This window comes from Oncorhynchus keta, chromosome 30, assembly GCF_023373465.1.
Source record: "Oncorhynchus keta strain PuntledgeMale-10-30-2019 chromosome 30, Oket_V2, whole genome shotgun sequence".
In the NCBI taxonomy this organism is placed as follows: Eukaryota; Metazoa; Chordata; class Actinopteri; order Salmoniformes; family Salmonidae; genus Oncorhynchus; species Oncorhynchus keta.
In genome coordinates this window covers 9,003,929-9,021,287 of record NC_068450.1, presented here as the reverse complement: position 1 = coordinate 9,021,287, position 17,359 = coordinate 9,003,929, and the positions used below count along the sequence as shown (strand labels likewise).

The window sequence follows — 17,359 nt, the reverse complement described above, 5'->3', positions numbered from 1 at the left end:
TTAGGCTACCCTGCCTCTAACCACTAGGCTACCCTGCCGCCCCTACAATCTAACCACTAGGCTACCCTGCCTCTAACGACTAGGCTACCCTGCCTCTAACCCCTAGGCTACCCTGCCGCCCCTACAATCTAACCACTAGGCTACCCTGCCTCTAACCACTAGGCTACCCTGCCTCTAACCACTAGGCTACCCTGCCTCTAACCACTAGGCTACCCTGCCTCTAACCACTAGGCTACCCTGCCTCTAACCACTAGGCTACCCTGCCACCCCTACAATCTAACCACTAGGCTACCCTGCCTCTAACCACTAGGCTACCCTGCCACCCCTACAATCTAACCACTAGGCTACCCTGCCTCTAACCACTAGGCTACCCTGCCTCTAACCCCTAGGCTACCCTGCCGCCCCTACAATCTAACCACTAGGCTACCCTGCCTCTAACCACTAGGCTACCCTGCCTCTAACCACTAGGCTACCCTGCCACCCCTACAATCTAACCACTAGGCTACCCTGCCTCTAACCACTAGGCTACCCTGCCTCTAACCACTAGGCTACCCTGCCGCCCCTACAATCTAACCACTAGGCTACCCTGCCTCTAACCACTAGGCTACCCTGCCTCTAACCACTAGGCTACCCTGCCACCAACATGAGTCATGAACGGCTAATGAAGGGTAGTGTTATCTAACGCTGCCTTTGATATGTAATTAGATCAACATTTCATGTGGATAGAGGCGGATGCACACATGCAGTGAACATTTTGTTAGTGTCTCGTCATTTGGTTGGTTTTCCTCCTGTCTTGGTGAAGTTGAGTTTCTGGTTGCCAGCATCATACAGCTGCAAGAGGCAAAGCAATTAAAAAGCCACTAATGATGAGGAATATACATTTTTCATTTTTTTCTGGGAGGATTTTCCCCAAATGCATTGCATGTTGACAATGATAAGAGCCATTGTTACACAAGGATGTTCTGCTGTCATCTGACTTGGCATGGAGCAGACCTGTGAGCCATTCCAGGCCTAGAATAAAAGCAATTACATTCAGAGCAGAAAGACAGACCTGAAGTGCACACTAATTCCCAGTGCCAGGGACAGCAGATGAGGGGTACAGGGCGATGCCCCTCCAACTAACCCTGGGCCCTGTATGACCTGCCAGCCCAGCAGGCCTCTCTCATCCCCACGCCCACACGCCCTCAAGGCCTGAAAATGCAGGCTTAGACAACCCCTCCCTACAAACCCATGAGATGCTTAGCTACTTGCTGAATGATGGCATGACATATATTTCTGTCCATCATGGATGTTACAAGGTTCTCCGTTCTGAGCCCAGTGTCTCGGCAGATGTTATCCACTAATATCTCCATGAGACAGCGACACAACAGACCACCTATCTGTGAGAAAATCAGAAAGAGAGTGAGGATAATAAAATAATAACACTTCTAAATGTAACTTTTAAGTTCACATAAATAACACTAGTTAATATATTTTTTGTAGATGATAAAATGTTAAATCATTTTCTTTCTACGAACAAACGTGTTATGTTCATGTTGTTTTGATACAAATATCAGAGGAGAGAAGTAAAGAATCTATTTCTAGAGTTGTAAAGAATAATTCCTTTTAGAAACACAAAGGAAATGCAAAATGATGATCTATTCCATCATGTCTGGAAGGTGACTGAACTACAAAAGAGAGTCAATTATTCTCAGTATGTTTATTGATCCGGTAGTAGTAGCACAAAGCACAGCAAAACTACCTGAATGATATGCATGAACACAGATGTCTCAATACATTTGTCTATTTCAAATGGACATTTTGTGATGAATCTGTTTCTATAAAAACCATCATGAGATACACAGACTGTATGAACCAAGTCGTGCATACGGTAGGTGACCCAGTCAAATGCACTTCTTCTTGTACACATGAAATGTATCTTGTCAGTTCAGCCCAGAAATCAGCAGCCACAGTTTTCACCTCTGATGTTTTCTTCAAATTGATCGTATTTCTGATCATTCGAGAAAAAGGTCCCTTACAAAAAAAGACTGCAGTCAGAGTGCAGTATAACTGCAGTACACTAGTATAACTGTAGTTATAAGGCAGTATAGCTGCAGTACACTAGTATAACTGTAGTTATAAGGCAGTATAGCTGCAGTACACTAGTATAACTGTAGTTATAAGGCAGTATAACTGCAGTACACTAGTATAACTGTAGTTATAAGGCAGTATAGTGGCAGTAAACTGTCGTTAAAATGTAGTATAACTGCAGTACACTGTAGTATAACCGTAGTTAGAATGCAGTATATCTGTAGTATAACCGTAGTTAGAATGCAGTATATCTGCAGTACACCGTAGTATAACCGTAGTTAAAATGCAGTATAACTGCAGTTCACTGTAGTATAACTGCAGTTAGAATGCAGTATATCTGCAGTACACTGTAGTATAACCGTAGTTAGAATGCAGTATATCTGCAGTACACTGTAGTATAACCGTAGTTAGAATGCAGTATAACTGTCGTATAACCGTAGTTAGAATGCAGTATAATGGTAGTATAACCGTAGTTAGAATGCAGTATATCTGCAGTAAACTGTAGTATAACCGTAGTTAGAATGCAGTATATCTACAGTACACTGTAGTATAACCGTAGTTAGAATGCAGTATATCTGCAGTACACTGTAGTATAACCGTAGTTAGAATGCAGTATATCTGTAGTATAACTGTAGTTAGAATGCAGTATATCTGTAGTATAACATTATTTAGAATGCAGTATATCTGCAGTACACTGTAGTATAACCGTAGTTAGAATGAGGTTTATCTGTAGTACACTGTAGTATAACCGTAGTTAGAATGCAGTATAACTGCAGTACACTGTAGTATAACCGTAGTTAGAATGCAGTATATCTGCAGTACACTGTAGTATAACCATAGTTAGAATGCAGTATATCTGCAGTACGCTGTAGTATAACCGTAGTTAGAATGCAGTATATCTGCAGTACACTGTAGTATAACCGTAGTTAGAATGCAGTATATCTGCAGTACACTGTAGTATAACCATAGTTAGAATGCAGTATATCTGTTGTATAACCGTAGTTAGAATGCAGTATATCTGCAGTACGCTGTAGTATAACCGTAGTTAGAATGCAGTATATCTGCAGTACACTGTAGTATAACCGTAGTTAGAATGCAGTATAAGTGCAGTACACTGTAGTATAATCGTAGTTAGAATGCAGTATATCTGTAGTATAACCCTAGTTAGAATGCAGTATAACTGCAGTACGTTGCAAAATACTGCATCCAAAATAACACCTTTTTTTTATTGCAGTAATTTTGCAGTGTAACTGCAGTTAGAGTGCAGAACACTGCAGTTATTCTGCAATCACCGCTTCCAAAACAACACAGTCGACTGTAGTTACTACACTTTTACTGCAGTTTTAAAACTGCAATGTGTTATTTTTGTTGTAAGGGCTAATATTCACAAATCTGCTGCTAGACTAAAAAAAGAAAAATGAAAACACAAACACCTCCCCTTCAGTCAGCACTGATATAACCCGTAATAACAGCATTTAACTGATGTTGTCTTATATAACTGTTATAAAGGCTTTACTACAGTGAAGTGTTACCACCTGCTATAATCAAAGCAGTGTTATTTAAAAGACCTCTGACCTCTTGAGTCCAGTATTCAGCTAGCTCTTTCAATGGAACCATTCTCATCGGCTTGAACTGGTGTTCTGTTGGGTCCATAATGGAACTCACCATTCTCATCTTATTATTGAACCCACTGTGTTCTGTTGGGTCCATAATGTAACTCACCATTCTCATCTTATTATTGAACCCACTGTGTTCTGTTGGGTCCATAATGGAACTCACCATTCTCATCTTATTATTGAACCCACTGTGTTCTGTTGGGTCCATAATGGAACTCACCATTCTCATCTTATTATTGAACCCACTGTGTTCTGTTGGGTCCATAATGGAACTCACCATTCTCATCTTATTATTGAACCCACTGTGTTCTGTTGGGTCCATAATGGAACTCACCATTCTCATCTTATTATTGAACCCACTGTGTTCTGTTGGGTCCATAATGGAACTCACCATTCTCATCTTATTATTGAACCCACTGTGTTCTGTTGGGTCCATAATGGAACTCACCATTCTCATCTTATTATTGAACCCACTGTGTTCTGTTGGGTCCATAATGGAACTCACCATTCTCATCTTATTATTGAACCCACTGTGTTCTGTTGGGTCCATAATGGAACTCTATAGACTCACTCCAGCCTTAAAGTAGCTATTGTTTCTTTGAAGAAGCTTGAGGACGGACCAGTTAGTCACAGATCCATTCATATGTCTGTCTCTCTGTCTCCCACTTTCACGGTGTCAAAGACACATCTGCCTGGTGGTTAGTTTGTGCTTTCAAATTAAAAACAGGAACTTAGAAAAAAACAAACAAACAGGAAATATGACATTTAGCATGGAAAACTAAATATGTGTCTTAAATGGCACCTTATTCCCTACATAGTGCATCAATTTTCTTTTAACATTCAAAAGTAGTGCACTATATAGGGAATAGGGTGCCATTTGGGACAAGTCCTAAATACCTTGCTATGTGGTGAGAGATTGAACCACCGGCATCAGGATGGTGGCGTCGTCGGAGGTACGACTCCGTCTGTTCCCAATATCTTCACTACTACGTTTAATTCGATGAAAAAAAAAGTAATGCATCCGTTTGGTTTTCAGTAAGTTAACAGTTTAGTATCTAAAGTATTACATCATGCTAGTTCAGTGGTTTTTTCAGCTACACACTACTTATGTTTTCTCTGCATAATAAATATACTATTGATTGTCTTGATCAGACCCACTACGTATTCAATCCCTGAATATTAAATCAGAGGAAAACCACCAAAGCCATAAACAAAGAGCAAAAAAAGCCCAAATAAATAATAATTATTTGATGATGTAACGCTTGACTTATTTTTTTTAATGATGATGTCATAGACCTACAAGGTCTTCTCTGTGGAATCTTAACCATATCCGGTGAAAATGTTTTTGTGATTTTCTTGAATAGCAATCTGATGGTTTCTATGCGAGATATGATATTGGGATGGTAACTGGTAGACAAATTACAGATTTACATAGTCTCGGGACTTTATACAAATCAGAGGCCAATAACAACACACCCCTTTTGGAAATAGGTAAACCTCGACCAAGGATTGGATGTGAGGGGAGGGGGGGGTGGAGCTCCGCGGTGACTGTGAGGAATTCTATAGGCCAGGAGTCAAGAAATACCTCATGATAACCTGGAAGTGAACCAGTGAGGAATTCTATAGGCCAGGGGTCAAGAAATACCTCATGATAACCTGGAAGTGAACCAGTGAGGAATTCTATAGGTCAGGAGTCAAGAAATACCTCATGATAACCTGGAAGTGAACCAGTGAGGAATTCTATAGGTCAGGAGTCAAGAAATACCTCATGATAACCTGGAAGTGAACCAGTGAAGGGCAGCGAAGTGGGATCGTATAACGCAGCATGCTTTTATCACAGCAGAACAGAAGTAAACAAAACATGAAGTGTGAATTAATCACAGAGGAAATACACATCATGCTATGACATCAAAACCGAGATAGCAAATCGAATGTTATAATCCTCTCTTCCCTCCCTGGATATTCAACTTTCGTCATTTTTTTGTAATTCGTCAGTTTTGTTCATTTCACTGTGTTAAAAATCGCATAACCGTCATAATCTTAACCCATTTCTATAGAAGATAAATCCACTATGCTATCTAGAGCGAGAACAACCATGTCCCAAATACATGTTCTGTCTTTTTTTAAACACAGAGGAAATAAAGACCAATCCAAAAAGTGTCCCATGAATACATTGAGACTGAGAAGAAAATAAAAGCAGACCAACTTATTATTCATAAATAATTAACATGTTTTCCTCAAATCAATCATGATCAATAAAGTTTCTTATAATACAAGACTAGTAGTCACATAATGCAAGTCAAGCTTCTGTGTTGATTTGTAAATATCATAAACAACAACACACATCCTCACACTGAGACAAGTAGTAGTGTAACAAACCATCCATGAAGAGAAAATAGGAAAGCTGGGTAAAAGGAGGAAGAGGAGGAAGTAGGAAGCTGAGGAGAAGAAAGATTCAACCCCATTGGCCCACAAACCCAGGAAGTAAGTGAGTCTAGCCCAGCCCAGTTCAGAGTCCAGTCCAAGCCCTTGTCGGTCTCCGGGACTGGGAGTCACCCCAGTCCCGGACTCAGTGACAGCCCTTCATACCCGACACGTAGGGTGAATCCTGCTGACGACACAGGGTCATCATCCCCTCCTGGTGTTCCTCAGGGCAGTCCACAAAGTCCGGCACAGGAAGCCCCGACAGGATCATCACAGACTTGTTCCAGATCATGAAGGTGGGCGCCACGGGGAGCAGGAAGCTGACCTCGAAGGTGTGCAGGTGTTGGGAGTTCATGGCGTCGTAGAAGGACAGGGAGTTGTTGTCGTAGTCCAGAAGGACTCCCAGACGTCTGAGCTGGTGGCTGGCCTCCACCAGCATCTCCTTGCCATTGTGACGCACCATGAAGTTGTTGTTGCAGCGGGACAACACCCAGGAGGACGAGTTCTTTCCACTCCACTCGTTCTTAGGGGCTGACTTGTAAGCAACGCCCACAGCGTACCTGTCAGAGGGGATTACAGAGCGTCAGCTACGGACAACAACAAAAAACAATCGCATTTTATCAACGTCAATTTGAGGCACCATGATGAGATCGTGAGGCCCATTGTGAGGCCCATTGTGCGGCCCATTTTAGTTTTTTAGTATCTGTGACCAACAGTCATATTCCCAGTCATGTGAAATCTATAGATTAGGGCCTTATGAATATATTTACATGGACTGATTTCCTTATATGAACTGTAACTCATTAAAATATATGTTTCTGTATTTTATTCCGTTTACATCTGTTTTTATCGATAAAGCTTATTGCACCACTATGTGGGATCGATGGGATGAAAATGAACTGTTTCTGCATGAAGCCGTGTGGCAACGAACAGTGTACATACAGTATTATCAATATCTCAACTCACCAGGTGGAGGCGCCCAGCAGCACCTCCCAGTAGTGACAGCCGCTGTCGATGAAGACGGATCCTGCTGCTCCGTACGAACCCGTGCTGCTGAAACGTTCTGGAGTGTGGCTCTTCTTCAGGGAGCTCTCATCTTTCTCCATAGTCAGGCAGTCATTGGACAGACGCAGCTTCTTGTGGGCCGTCTTCGGGTCAAGCTTAAAAGGCTGACCTGGAAGAGAGGTGGAGGAGAAAACAGGGGGGACGTTTAGCTTCACAGTGGTTCTCTAGGTCTAGCAGACAGAGGTTCTCTAGGTCTAGCAGACAGAGGTTCTCTAGGTCTAGCAGACAGAGGTTCTCAGAGGTTCTCTAGGTCTAGCAGACAGAGGGTCTCTAGGTCTAGCAGACAGAGGTTCTCTAGGTCTAGCAGACAGAGGTTCTCTAGGTCTAGCAGACAGAGGTTCTCTAGGTCTAGCAGACAGAGGTTCTCTAGGTCTAGCAGACAGTGGTTCTCTAGGTCTAGCAGACAGAGGTTCTCCAGGTCTAGCAGACAGAGGTTCTCTAGGTCTAGCAGACAGTGGTTCTCTAGGTCTAGCAGACAGAGGTTCTCCAGGTCTAGCAGACAGAGGTTCTCTAGGTCTAGCAGACAGAGGTTCTCTAGGTCTAGCAGACAGAGGTTCTCCAGGTCTAGCAGACAGAGGTTCTCTAGGTCTAGCAGACAGTGGTTCTCTAGGTCTAGCAGACAGAGGTTCTCTAGGTCTAGCAGACAGAGGTTCTCTAGGTCTAGCAGACAGAGGTTCTCTAGGTCTAGCAGACAGTAGCAGAAGAAAGACAGGTGGGTCAAGTGTCTCAGATGAACATCAGAAATAGGATATTGTGAATAATACTGTGGGTTTTATGACAGGGAACATCATATTAGCATCTTATAACAACATGCCCATGGAACATTTTCATTTGAGAAAGTGGGAAAACGGAAAGAAAGAGAGAGAGAATTGGGGATGAAATGGGGTAGTATGTGTATAACTTAACAAAATGAGCATCTTTCATTGCCTATGTGTAGGATACTTGGAGGTTGTCCTTGGTCCTGAAAGACCAGACATTTAACTCTGGACACCTCCAATCTCCCTTTCCTCCATCCCTGCTTCTCCTCCTCGTCTTCCACAGCTTTTAATGAGCAACAATGAAGCTCCCTCCATCCGCTCCCCTCCTCCTCTCTCTCTCTCCTCCGTGCCGGCCCCAATAATCTCCCCTCCTCCTCTCTCTCTCCTCCCTGCCGGCCCCAATAATCTCCCTTCCGACTGAGTGTTACTGCACACGGATATGAGACGGTTTGGCTGTGTGCTTCTGAAAGCCAATTACATGAATAGCATGCTTTGATCTGCTTATCTCGGCGAACGCAGCCATTTTCAAACACACACACGGGCTCTGTCACAGGTTTCCTGGGGACTGCTCCTGAGACCAGTCTGGCTGGCTGAGGAGAGGAGAGGAGAGGAGAGGAGAGGAGAGAAGAGAGGAGAGGAGAGGAGAGGAGAGGAGGGGAGAGGAGGGGAGAGGAGAGGGAGGAGGAGAGGAGAGGAGAGGAGAGGAGAGGAGAGGAGAGGAGAGGAGAGGAGAGGAGAGGAGAGGAGAGGAGAGGAGAGGAGAGGAGAGGAGAGGAGAGGAGAGGAGAGGAGAGGGGACAGAAGCTGCTGCACATGCAACAGAGGTACAAAAAACGCACACACAGGCGTGTTACACACTGACGCACACCAACAACAAACCAGAAACAGTCATCACAAACACACGCACGCCATCCCTCTCATTACCAGTGTGTTCCAACACTTACAGAGCTGTCAATCAAAGGGCTGTGACAGACAAAAGCCAAGGTGTAACTTAATGACATCACTACCTCTTTACAGGGTTCCATCCTGTTTCCACGGAGACCGGGTGTGAGACACAGAGAGAGATGTCAGAGAGGACAGAGGTGTCATTTGGGACACAGAGAGAGATGTCAGAGAGGATAGAGGTGTCAGTCCATAGTTTAAGGGCTTCCCTCCGCGGGATAAATAATACAAGGATTTGAGGGAACAGACATGGGATTTTTTCACAACTAGGATTAGACATTTCATCTTTCCTACAATATTTTATAAATGATAGACGTGTAATTCACTGATGCTCACCGGTATATTAGTGTCTGTGTATTGTTGAGGCACTGAGGAGATGGAAATGAAAGCCGGAGCAATGTGTTTCTGTGTACCCGTTCTGGTTGTGTATCTAAAGCGCTGGAGCTATCAGAGGAAGGGAAATGATTGAAAAATGCATTTCAAAAGCACAAACACACACACTTTATGAGTGCAGTGTTTGGGATTATGTGCTGGAGTAAACCTGTCAGAGGCAAGGAGAGGGAGTCTGGCTGACACTCTCACGCTCCCCTCCCTGCTACAGGAGACAGAGAGAGAGAGAGAGAGAGAGAGAGAGAGAGAGAGAGAGAGAGAGAGAGAGAGAGAGAGAGAGAGAACACTTCTGAACCCTGGGACTAAGAGAGAGAGAGAGAGAGAGATAGGAGAGGGAGTCTGGCTGACACTCTCACGCTCCCTGCAACAGGAGAGAGAGATAGAGAGAGAGAGAGACAGTGAGAGAGAGAGAGAGAGAGAGAGAGAGAAAGAGAGGAGAGGGTGTCTGGCTGACACTCTCACGCTCCCTGCAACAGGAGAGAGAGAGAGAGAGAGAGAGAGAGAGAGAGAGAGAGAGAGAGAGAGAAAGAGGAGAGGGAGCCTGGCTGACACTCTCACGCTCCCTGCAACAGGAGAGAGAGAGAGAGAGAGAGAGAGAGAGAGAGAGAGAGAGAGAGAGAGAGAGAGAGAGAGAGACCTGGACTAGATGACAGCTCTACCCTCAGGACACGCAGACAGAGAGGTGGACAGATGGCATGGAGGAGAAGGAGGAGATGCAGTGAGGGAGGGCAGTGAGATGATGTGCCAAGGTTGCAGGCTGAGGGTCAGATAGACAAGCAGAAAGCACAAGGACACTGCCCCAGAGAACAAGGCCTACCAGACCAGGAGAAGCCCTCTGCAATGCATCCCTCAACCCCCACCAACATCCTCCTTCTGCATCCCTCCTCCTCCTCCCTATATATCCTTCCTCCTCCTCCCTACATATCCTTCCTCCTCCTCCCTACATATCCTTCCTCCACCTCCTCCCTATATATCCCTCCTCCTCTCTATATATCCCTCCACCTCCTCCCTATATATCCCTCCTCCTCTCTATATATCCCTCCTCCTGCTCTCTATATATCCCTCCTCCTCCTCATATATCCCTCCTCCTCTCTATATATCCCTCCTCCTCCTCTCTATATATCCCTCCTCCTCCTCCCTATATATCCCTCCTCCTCTCTATATATCCCTCCTCCTCCTCTCTATATATCCCTCCTCCTCCTCCCTATATATCCCTCCTCCTCCCTATATATCCCTCCTCCTCCTCTCTATATATCCCTCCTCCTTCTCCCTATATATCCCTCCTACTCCCTATATATCCCTCCTCCTCCTCTCTATATATCCCTCCTCCTCCCTATATATCCCTCCTCCTCCTCTCTATATATCCCTCCTCCTTCTCCCTATATATCCCTCCTACTCCCTATATATCCCTCCTCCTCCTCTCTATATATCCCTCCTCCTCCCTATATATCCCTCCTACTCCCTATATATCCCTCCTCCTCCTCTCTATATATCCCTCCTCCTCCTCCCTATATATCCCTCCTCCTCCCTATATATCCCTCCTCCTCCTCTCTATATATCCCTCCTCCTTCTCCCTATATATCCCTCCTACTCCCTATATATCCCTCCTCCTCCTCTCTATATATCCCTCCTCCTCCTCCCTAAATATCCCTCCTCCTCCTCCCTAAATATCCCTCCTCCTCCTCCCTATATCCCTCCTACTCCTCCCTATATATATCCCTCCTCCTCCCTATATATGTCTCCCCCTTCTCCTCCTCCCTATATATCCCTCCTCCATCCTCCCTATATATCCCTCCTCCTCCTCTCTATGTATCCCTCCTCCTCCTCTCTATATACCCCTCCTCCTCCTCTCTATATATCCATCCTCCTCTCTCTATATATATATCCCTCCTCCTCCTCTCTATATATCCCTCCTCTCTTTATATCCCCCTCCTCCTCCCTATATATCCCTCCTCCATCCTCATCCTCCCTATGTATCCCTCCTCCTCCTCTCTATATATCCCTCCTCCTCTCTATATATCCCTTCTCCTCCTCTCTATATCCCTCTTCCCCCTCCTCCTCCTATATATCCTCCTCCATCCTCCTCCTCTCTATATATCCCTCCTCCTCCTCTCTATATATCCTCCTCCTCCTATATATCCCTCCTCCTCCTCTCTATATATCCTCCTCTCTATATATCCCTCCTCCTCCCTCTATATATCACTCCTCCTCTCTATATATCCCTCATCCCCCTCCTCCTCCCTATATATCCCTCCTCCTCCTCCCTATATATCCCTCCTCCTCCTCCTCCTCCTCCTCCCTATATATCCCTCCTCCTCCTCCCTATATATCCCTCTTCCTCCTCCTCCTCCCTATATATCCCCCCGCCTCCCTATATATCCCTCCTCCCTAAATATCCCACCTCCTCCTCTGTAAATATCCCACCTCCTCCTCCCTATATATCCCTCCTCCTCCTCCCTATATATCCCTCCTCCTCCCTATATATCCCTCCTCCTCCTCTCTATATATCCCTCCTCCTCCTCTCTATATATCCCCCTCCTCCCTATATATCCCTCCTCCTGCTCCCTATATATCCCTCCTCCTCCCGAAATATCCCTCCTCTTCCTCCCTAAATATCCCTCCTCCTCCTCCTCCCTATATATCCCTCCTCCTCCCTATATATGTCTCCTCCTCCCTATATATCCCTCCTCATCCCTATATATCCTTCATCCCCCTCCTCCTACCTATATATCCCTCTTCCTCCTCCTCCTCCCTATATATCCCTCCTCCATACATATCCTCCTCCTCATCCTCTTCCCCCCTTTATATCCCTCCTCCTCATCCTCCTCCCTATATATCCCCCCTCCTTCTCCTCCCTATATATCCCTCCTCCTCTTCCTCCTCCTCCCAAAATAACCCTTCTCCTCCTCCCTATATATCCCTCCTCCATCCTCCCTATATATCCCTCCTCTTCCTCCCTATATATCCCTCCTCCTCTTCCTCCTCCCTATGTATCCCTCCTCCTCCTCTCTATATATCCCTCCTCCTCCTCTCTATATATCCCTCCTCCTCCCTATATATCCCTCCTCCTCCTCTCTATATATCCCTCCTCCTTCTCCCTATATATCCCTCCTACTCCCTATATATCCCTCCTCCTCCTCTCTATATATCCCTCCTCCTCCCTATATATCCCTCCTACTCCCTATATATCCCTCCTCCTCCTCTCTATATATCCCTCCTCCTCCTCCCTATATATCCCTCCTCCTCCCTATATATCCCTCCTCCTCCTCTCTATATATCCCTCCTCCTTCTCCCTATATATCCCTCCTACTCCCTATATATCCCTCCTCCTCCTCTCTATATATCCCTCCTCCTCCTCCCTAAATATCCCTCCTCCTCCTCCCTAAATATCCCTCCTCCTCCTCCCTATATATCCCTCCTACTCCTCCCTATATATATCCCTCCTCCTCCCTATATATGTCTCCCCCTTCTCCTCCTCCCTATATATCCCTCCTCCATCCTCCCTATATATCCCTCCTCCTCCTCTCTATGTATCCCTCCTCCTCCTCTCTATGTATCCCTCCCCCTCCTCTCTATATACCCCTCCTCCTCCTCTCTATATATCCATCCTCCTCTCTCTATATATATATCCCTCCTCCTCCTCTCTATATATCCCTCCTCTCTTTATATCCCCCTCCTCCTCCCTATATATCCCTCCTCCATCCTCATCCTCCCTATGTATCCCTCCTCCTCCTCTCTATATATCCCTCCTCCTCTCTATATATCCCTTCTCCTCCTCTCTATATATCCCTCTTCCCCCTCCTCCTCCCTATATATCCCTCCTCCATCCTCCTCCTCTCTATATATCCCTCCTCCTCCTCTCTATATATCCCTCCTCCTCCTCTCTATATATCCCTCCTCCTCCTCTCTATATATCCCTCATCCCCCTCCTCCTCCCTATATATCCCTCCTCCTCCTCCCTATATATCCCTCCTCCTCCTCCTCCTCCTCCTCCCTATATATCCCTCCTCCTCCTCCCTATATATCCCTCTTCCTCCTCCTCCTCCTCCCTTCCTCCTCCTCCTCCCTATATCCCCCCGCCTCCCTATATATCCCTCCCTAAATATCCCACCTCCTCCTCTGTAAATATCCCACCTCCTCCTCCCTATATATCCCTCCTCCTCCTCCCTATATATCCCTCCTCCTCCCTATATATCCCTCCTCCTCCTCTCTATATATCCCTCCTCCTCCTCTCTATATATCCCCCCTCCTCCCTATATATCCCTCCTCCTGCTCCCTATATATCCCTCCTCCTCCCGAAATATCCCTCCTCTTCCTCCCTAAATATCCCTCCTCCTCCTCCTCCCTATATATCCCTCCTCCTCCCTATATATGTCTCCTCCTCCCTATATATCCCTCCTCATCCCTATATATCCTTCATCCCCCTCCTCCTACCTATATATCCCTCTTCCTCCTCCTCCTCCCTATATATCCCCTCCTCCTCCTCCCTATATATCCCTCCTCCTCCTTCCTATATATCCCTCCTCCATACATATCCTCCTCCTCATCCTCTTCCCCCCTTTATATCCCTCCTCCTCATCCTCCTCCCTATATATCCCCCCTCCTTCTCCTCCCTATATATCCCTCCTCCTCTTCCTCCTCCTCCCAAAATAACCCTTCTCCTCCTCCCTATATATCCCTCCTCCATCCTCCCTATATATCCCTCCTCTTCCTCCCTATATATCCCTCCTCCTCTTCCTCCTCCCTATGTATCCCTCCTCCTCCTCTCTATATATCCCTCCTCCTCCTCTCTATATATCTCTCCTCCTCTCTCTATATATATCCCTCCTCCTCCCTATATATCCCTCCTCCTCCTCTCTATATATCCCTCCTCCTCCTCTCTATATATCCCTCCTCCTCTCTATATATCCCTCCTCCTCCTCTCTATATATCACTCTTCCCCCTCCTCCTCCCTATATATCGCTCCTCCATCCTCCTCCTCCCTATGTATCCCTCCTCCTCCTCTCTATATATCCCTCCTCATCCTCCCTATATATCCCTCCTCCCCCTCCTCCTCTCTATATATCCCTCCTCCTCCTCCTCCTCCTCTCTATATATCCCTCCTCTGCCTCCTCTCTATATATCCCTCCTACTCCTCCCTATATATCCCTCCTCCCCCTCCTCCTCTCTATATATCCCTCCTCCTCCTCTCTATATATCCCTCATCCTCCTCCTCCTCCCTATATATCCCTCCTCCTCCTCCTCCCTATATATCCCTCCTTCCTCCTCCTCCCTATATATCCCTCCTCCTCCTCCCTAAATATCCCACCTCCTCCTCCCTAAATATCCCACCTCCTCCATACATATCCTCCTCCTCATCCTCTTCCTCCCTTTATATCCCTCCTCCTCATCCTCCTCCCTATATATCCCTCCTCCTCATCCCTATTTATCCCTCCTCCTCCTCCCTATATATCCCTCCTCCTCCTCCCAAAATAACCCTCCTCCTCCTCCTCCCTATATATCCCTCTTCCCTCCCTATATATCCCCCTCCTCCTCCCTCCCTATATATCCCTCCTCCTCCTCCCTATATATCCCTCTTCCTGCTCCCTATATATCCCTCCTCCTCCTGTATATATCCCCTTCCTCCTCCCTATATATCCCTCCTCCATCCTCCTCCTCCCTATGTATCCCTCATCCTCCTCTCTATATATCCCTCTTCCCCCTTCTCCTCCCTATATATCCCTCCTCCATCCTCCTCCCTATATATCCCTCTTCCTGCTCCCTATATATCCCTCCTCCTCCTCCCTATCCCTCCTCCTCCTATTTATCCCTCTTCCTCCTCCCTATATATCCCTCTTCCTCCTCCCTATATATCCCTCCTCCTCCTCCCTATATATCCCTCTTCCTGCTCCCTATATATCCCTCTTCCTCCTCCCTATATCCTCTTCCTCCTCCCTATATATCCCTTCCTCCTCCCTATTTATCCCTCTTCCTGCTCCCTATATATCCTCTTCCTCCTCCCTATATATCCCTCTTCCTCCTCCCTATATCCCTCTTCCTGCTCCCTATATCCTCCTCCTCTCCCTATATATCCCTCCTCCTCCTCCCTATATATCCCTCTTCCTCCTCCCTATATATCCCTCTTCCTCCCTATATATCCCTCTTCCTCCTCCCTATATATCCCTCTTCCTGCTCCCCCTATATCCTCTCTTCCTCCTCCCTATATATCCCTTCCTGCTCCCTATATATCCCTCCTCCCTATATATCCCTTCCTCCCTATATATCCCTTCCTCCTCCCTATATATCCCTCCTCCTCCCTATATATCCCTCTTCCTCCCTATATATCCCTCTTCCTCCTCCCTATATCCCTCCTCCCTATATCCTCCTCCTCCCTATATATCCCTCTTCCTCCTCCCTATATATCTCTCTTCCTCCTCCCTATATATCCCTCTTCCTCCTCCCTATATATCCCTCTTCCTGCTCCCTATATATCCCTCCTCCCTATATATCCCTCCTCCCTATATATTCCTCTTCCTCCTCCCTATATATCCCTCCTCCCTATATATATCTCTTCCTGCTCCCTATATATCCCTCCTCCTCCTCCCTATATATCCCTCTTCCTGCTCCCTATATATCTCCTCCTCCTCCCTATATATCCCTCCTCCCTATATATCCCTCCTCCTGCTCCCTATATATCCCTCCTCCTGCTCCCTATATATCCCTCTTCCTGCTCCCTATATATCCCTCCTCCTGCTCCCTATATATCCCTCTTCCTGCTCCCAATATATCCCTCCTCCTGCTCCCTATATATCCCTCTTCCTGCTCCCTATATATCCCTCCTCCTGCTCCCTATATATCCCTCTTCCTGCTCCCTATATATCCCTCTTAATGCTCCCTATATATCCCTCTTCCTGCTCCCTATATATCCCTCTTCCTGCTCCCTATATATCCCTCTTCTGCTCCCTATATATCCCTCTTCCTGCTCCCTATATATCCCTCTTCCTGCTCCCTATATATCCCTCTTCCTGCTCCCTATATATCCCTCTTCCTCCTCCCTATATATCCTCCTCCTCCTCCCTATTTATCCCTCTTCCTGCTCCCTATATATCCCTCCTTCTTCCTCCCTATATATCCCTCCTCCTCCTCCCTATTTATCCCTCTTCCTGCTCCCTATATATCCCTCCTCTTCCTCCCTATATATCCCTCCTCCTGCTCCCTATATATCCCTCCTCCCTATATATCCCTCTTCCTCCTCCCTATATATCCCTCTTCCTGATCCCTATATATCCCTCTTCTTCCTCCCTATATATCCCTCTTCCTGCTCCCTATATATCCCTCTTCCTGCTCCCTATATATCCCTCTTCCTCCTCCCTATATATCCCTCCTCCTCCTCCCTATTTATCCCTCTTCCTGCTCCCTATATATCCCTCCTCTTCCTCCCTATATATCCCTCCTCCTGCTCCCTATATATCCCTCCTCCCTATATATCCCTCTTCCTCCTCCCTATATATCCCTCTTCCTGATCCCTATATATCCCTCTTCTTCCTCCCTATATATCCCTCTTCCTGCTCCCTATATATCCCTCTTCCTACTCCCTATATATCCCTCCTCCCTATATATCCCTCTTCCTGCTCCCTATATATCCCTCCTCCCTATATATCACTCTTCCTGCTCCCTATATATCCCTCTTCCTGCTCCCTATATATCCCTCCTCCCTATATATCCCTCTTCCTGCTCCCTATATATCCCTCCTCCCTATATATACCTCTTCCTGCTCCCTATATATCCCTCCTCCCTATATATCCCTCCTCCCTATATATCCCTCTTCCTGCTCCCTATATATACCTCCTCCCTATATATACCTCTTCCTGCTCCCTATATATCCCTCCTCCCTATATATCCCTCTTCCTGCTCCCTATATATCCCTCTTCCTGCTCCCTATATATCCCTCCTCCCTATATATCCCTCTTCCTGCTCCCTATATATCCCTCCTCCCTATATATACCTCTTCCTGCTCCCTATATATCCCCTTCCTCCCTATATATCGCTCTATCTGCTCCCTATATATCCCTCTTCCTGCTCCCTATATATCCCTCTTCCTGCTCCCTATATATC

The 17,359-nt window shown here is 46.2% G+C and overlaps 1 protein-coding gene across 1 annotated transcript in view; it reads right to left on the bottom strand.

Annotated features, from left to right (window-relative positions):
- Nucleotides 1–1,684: 1,684 nt before the first annotated feature.
- LOC118373299 (probable E3 ubiquitin-protein ligase MID2) overlaps nt 1,685–17,359 on the bottom strand; it is a 125,776-nt gene continuing 110,101 nt past the window's right edge. Inside the window, exons 9-10 of the mRNA XM_052486956.1 lie at nt 7,077–7,284; nt 1,685–6,670 (exon numbers count right to left, since the gene is read on the bottom strand). Of these exons, the coding sequence (XP_052342916.1) occupies nt 6,256–6,670; nt 7,077–7,284 (623 nt within the window). The 3' untranslated portion in view covers nt 1,685–6,255. The remainder of the gene's footprint in view (nt 6,671–7,076; nt 7,285–17,359) is intronic.